This window comes from Quercus suber, unplaced genomic scaffold (assembly GCF_002906115.3).
Source record: "Quercus suber isolate HL8 unplaced genomic scaffold, Cork oak 2.0 scaffold_154, whole genome shotgun sequence".
In the NCBI taxonomy this organism is placed as follows: Eukaryota; Viridiplantae; Streptophyta; class Magnoliopsida; order Fagales; family Fagaceae; genus Quercus; species Quercus suber.
In genome coordinates this window covers 68,909-73,891 of record NW_027069615.1, presented here as the reverse complement: position 1 = coordinate 73,891, position 4,983 = coordinate 68,909, and the positions used below count along the sequence as shown (strand labels likewise).

General features: G+C 35.1%; 1 protein-coding gene and 1 non-coding gene across 2 annotated transcripts; one reads left to right on the top strand and one right to left on the bottom strand.

The window, feature by feature from the left end:
* Positions 1-975: 975 nt before the first annotated feature.
* Positions 976-1,959, bottom strand: LOC112019050 (uncharacterized). Its single transcript, XM_024051586.1, has one exon. The coding sequence runs from the start codon at positions 1,957-1,959 to the stop codon at positions 976-978; it is 984 nt and encodes a 327-aa protein (XP_023907354.1).
* On the top strand, positions 1,469-1,575 carry LOC112019065 (small nucleolar RNA R71). Its single transcript, XR_002883650.1, has one exon. It is a non-coding gene; the product is annotated as a small nucleolar RNA R71 (small nucleolar RNA).
* Positions 1,960-4,983: the final 3,024 nt, after the last annotated feature.

Sequence of the window (4,983 nt, the reverse complement as noted above, 5' to 3'; positions counted from 1 at the left end):
CATCAATTAAGGTTCTCCCCGTTGCAAGGAAAGGTCGACCCAATATCAAAGGGATCTCCTCGTCCTCATCCATATCAAGGACAATGAAGTCAGTTGGGAAGATGAACTTGTCAACTTTTACTAATACATTCTCAATGACTCCTCTTGGATATTTAATGGATCTATCCACCAATTGTAAAGAGATAGTGGTCGGCTTTACTTCTCCAAGACCCAATTTCCTGAAAATAGAGAGATGCATTAGATTAATACTTGCCCCTAAATCACATAAAGCTCTATCAAAATAAGATTTTCCTATAGTGCAAGGGATAGTGAAACTCCCCAGATCTTTCAACTTAGGCGGCAGTTTCTTTTGTAAGATTGCACTACTCTCCTCTGTCAGCATTACTGTTTCATGCTCCTCCAATTTCCACTTCTTTGATATAATATCCTTCAAAAATTTAGCATATTTAGGCATTTGTTCCAAAGATTCAATGAGAGGAACATTAATATGCAATTGCTTAAATATACTTAGAAATTTAGAAAACAGATCATCCACATTGTTTTTTTGTAGTCTTTGCGGAAAAGGAATTGGTGGATCATAAATTGAAGGAGAATAAGTCTCAAAAGTAACTTCCCTAGATTTTTTGGATTTTGAAGCTCTTTTATTCTCCTTAGTCTTCTCAGCTTGCTCCACTTCTTTCATCTCTGACTCCTTACTATCCACAGCTTCATCTTGTTTAGCATTTGTTACTTTTGGCTCCTCATATGTTCGTCCACTTCTCAATGATATTACCTTTACATGTTCTTTTGGATTGGTGACAGTGTTGCTTGGCAAAGTTCCTGTAGTCCTCTCTGTGAGCATGCTTGAGAGCGGACCGATTTGCACCTAAAGATTGTGGATTGAAGCTGAGTTATTTTGGATCACCACATCTGTCTTCTACATGTACTGCATGAACATGTCCTCAAGTGTCGGCTTCTTCTCTTGCTGTGGAATTGCTAAGGTGGTTTAGCCTGCCCTTGGTTATTGCTACATGACAAGTTAGGGTGATTCCTCCATCTAGGATTGTACGTGTTCGAGTATGGATTATTTTGACGTTGAAAATTTGACACGTAATTTGTCTGTCCATAACTTGATTGGGCAAAAGGATTTCCCACTTGGCAATCGACACTTGAATAATTTCCTGCACAATGATCATAAACAACATCAGTTTGAATAGCATTAACATTTATTTTACCTAGTTGTTGAGACAAAGTTGCCATTTGTGTCACCAATGAGGTAAAAGAATCAAGTTCTAAAACTCCAGCTGTCTTTCTTGGCATTGCCCTTTCTGTAGGCCATTGATAGTTGTTGGATGCCAATTCTTCTAGATGTTCATAGGCTACCTCATGAGTTTTACTCATTAAAGCTTCACCAGTTGCTGCATCAACCATAGACCTATTTGTAGCTCCTAGACTATTGTAGAATGTTTGCACTTGAAGCCATGCTGGAAGGTCATGATAAGGACACCTTCGCAATAAATCTTTGTACCTCTCCCATGCTTCATATAATGATTCACCCTTAAATTGGATGAACGTGGTGATATCATTCCTTAGCTTTGCTGTCTTTGCGGGAGGGAAATATTTTGCTAAAAATTTTTGTGCCAACTCCTCCCATGTAGTAATGATGCCAGGTGGCAAAGAATTCAACCAAACTTTTGCTTTATCCCTAAGTGAGAAGGGAAAAAGCCTTAGTCGAATCGCATCATCTGTCACTCCGTTATGTTTAAAAGTATCACAAATTTCCAAGAAATTTGCAATATGGACATTAGGACCCTCTTGTGACAACCCCTCGAACTGGACAGTCTGCTGTATCATCTGAATGATGACCGGCTTGATCTCAAAATTATTGGCTTGTATGGATGGCCTCCTTATGCTCGATGTAGCTCCATTTACCGAGGGTGTAACATAATCTCTTAACGCCTTTTGCTCTTGATTGGCCATCTTAGATAGAGATGTGTTGGCCTCTTTCTTCTTTTCTTTCTCAAACTGATGTAAGGTTCTTTCAATTTCAAGATCAAAGAGTATATGCTCTGATAGTTTAGATCGGGGAATGCACTTTTAATTTTTGAAAAGAAAGAAAACAAACTCAGATGCACCTAATTTTTTTTTTTTTGAATAAATAAAATAAAATCCAAAATAGTAAATATCTAGCTAGTATCAATATCAATAACAAATAGTTAATCCTTGGCAATGGCACTAAAAACTTGTTCACGTAAAATAATCTACAAGTGCACAGAATCGTAACAAGTAGTAAAGTGTTTTTAGAAAATGAGTGTCGAACCCACAATGATTAACTATGTTATTGAGCACCGAAATTTACTAAATTAATTACTATTTAGAAAAATAGAAAATAAATGGAATGTTCTACTATCTGAATTAAATTAAACTATTTAATAAAAATAAATCTACGAATAAAAAGAATTAACAAAGCATAAAAATCTCATATTGTAAAAATATGATAAGAATGGATCTAGAGCGATTGATTTCACCTAACAAATCCCGCACAATTTATCCTTCCTAATTATTAAATTCTAATAATCTCCCATTGATGATTAAAAATTCCTTAAGTATTCAATATCTTCTCTCGAATAATATCAAAAATATCTTCAACTAACAATTCCATATCTCTATGTGAATTTAGTTAATTGGAGACTCATTACGTACTTTGAATTTTTTGAAAAATCACACTAGTCGTGGTAAAGCATCTCTACTTTCGCTCAACTAATGGTGTTTAATTCTAGAACTACAATAACAAATCGCCTCTCAGTTTCATTGTAATTCAATTGATCAAACTATAATTTGTAAAAAATAGTAAGCATTAAGACTAAGAATTAAACACTCAATCATGGAAATATTAAAAATAAAATAACTCAAAAAATAAATTGTGTGTTCATTGCTAGACTACATCTATGCTCTAGAAAATAAAATTTAGTTCATAATAAAATTGAAAAGAAAAAAAATAAAACTTATGTCTTTCATCTGCATTGGTTGATCAACATGAAGCTCTCGCCTTTGTCCTCAGATCCTCATCTTCATAAAGACTCCCAAAAACAAATTCTTCTGTGCAGCAGCCACCTTTTCCTCCCAGGTTTCTCTCCTCTTCTTTTTACCCTAAAAAGCCTTTAAATAGGTCAAGGAATCCTATTACAAGTTGAATTCCCGTTTGGAGAAAATCCCAGATTTTTAGGCTTCATTTAACCGACGATGTTGGCCCATTTAAATTCAGAATTCAGACTTTTGGTGAACCACAAAGTTCTAGCCCTTTAAGTTAACTTTCGAGCCCAACTTGAATCATCTCGATTGGATATCTGAGCCGAAAGTTATGACAAAAATACTAACTGATGTGCAGGCTAGAATCCTAATCCAAATTGGACTTGAATTTAATTGGCTTAGCCCCACTTTGCATGTAAAACCCTTGTTACCTGCAACACAAAGATATTATATAATCAACAACAAAATAACATAAAAGTAAGGCTAAATGTGTAAATATGTGAGTACTTTTTTTGTATATATTTCATGCACATCACTCTTTATGTTGTGTGTGTGAATCTTTTGTGAGATCTAGAGGTATTTGCCTTCACACATACTTAGGGTTATCAAGAATCAAGACTATGTCAAGAACTTGGTGATCAAAAACTTAAAGATACACAAGCGAGAGTGCTTGTACTTACTAGAAATCCAAGAAAGAAGTAGTCCACGGACTCGGAGCTGTCACATGGTCGTGGTAGTAAGTTTCCTGCTCGATGTAGTAATAGGATGTTAGTGGTCTAAATCGCTATTGTGTAAATTTCAATTCTTTCATAGTGGATTCAATTTACCTTGAGGATAGTTAGGTTAAATTCTCCCCAGGTTTTTTATCGGTTTGGTTTTCTTAGGTTATCATATCTTTGTGTTCTTTATTTCCTGCACTTGTCAATGATATGATATATTTGTGTTAACCTAGATCTAATAATTTGACTAAATAATCACTTGGCTAATTAATTAGGTTAATCTGGTTGTGTTTTAAGAGGTCTAAAAACGCACAAGTGGTATCAGAGCAGGTAGTTCTCTTGTTGTAGATCCTTTGATCTAAGAGCTAATCTTGACCCCGATTGTCATGGAACACGAACACTATCTTGTTATTCCACCTCACTTTGATGGGAATAATTACGCTTTTTGGAAGCCCACTACTTGTATAAATGAGTGGCAAACTTCTCAGAAAAAAGCAGCAGTTTTTAATAGCAAGGCTATGAATGCTATCTTTAATGCTGTTTCTATGGAGGAATTCAAGAGAATTTCTAATGTTAAGTTTGCTCATACTGCTTGCAATATCCTTCAGACTGTGCATGAAGGTACAAAGGCAGTTAAAATCAATAAGTTGCAGCAATTAACAACTAGAGTTGAAAGCATTAGGATGTCTGATAATGAATCTTTTGATGAACTCTATGCTAAACTTAATGATATTGTTAATTCTGTATATAATTTTGGTGAAATCTATGATCAACCTAAAATTGTTAGGAAGTTTCTTAGATCTTTGACTGAGAATTTTAGACCTAAAGTGAATGCCATCATTGAAAGCAAGGATGTGGACTCCATCCTTGTGATGAACTTCTAGGATCTCTTCAGTCCTATGAGTTAGACCTACCTAAGACTAGCCAATCCAAATCAAAGGCTCTTAAGTCTATTAATGATGTTGATGTGAATGAATTTGATGATGAGCTCTTTGCTACAGAGATTTCCTATCTTGCAAACTTTAGAAACTTTCTTAGGAACAACAACAGAAGGCCAAGAGGTAAGAATAATGCTGAACCTAGAAATTTTAGAAGGAATGATCCTACTAAGGTGAACAACACTAAAAAACCTAAAGAGTAAGTAGTTCAACCTTTCAATAATTCTATGGGTCACCAGTGTTTGGGTGTCAAGGGTATGGTCATGTAAAATCTAAATGTCCTACATTTTTGAGGTCTAAGGGTAAGGCTATGGCTG

Excerpts from the sequence above, each read along its gene's own strand:
- LOC112019050 (XM_024051586.1), bottom strand. The coding sequence starts at position 1,959 with ATGGCCAATCAAGAGCAAAAGGCGTTAAGAGATTATGTTACACCCTCG.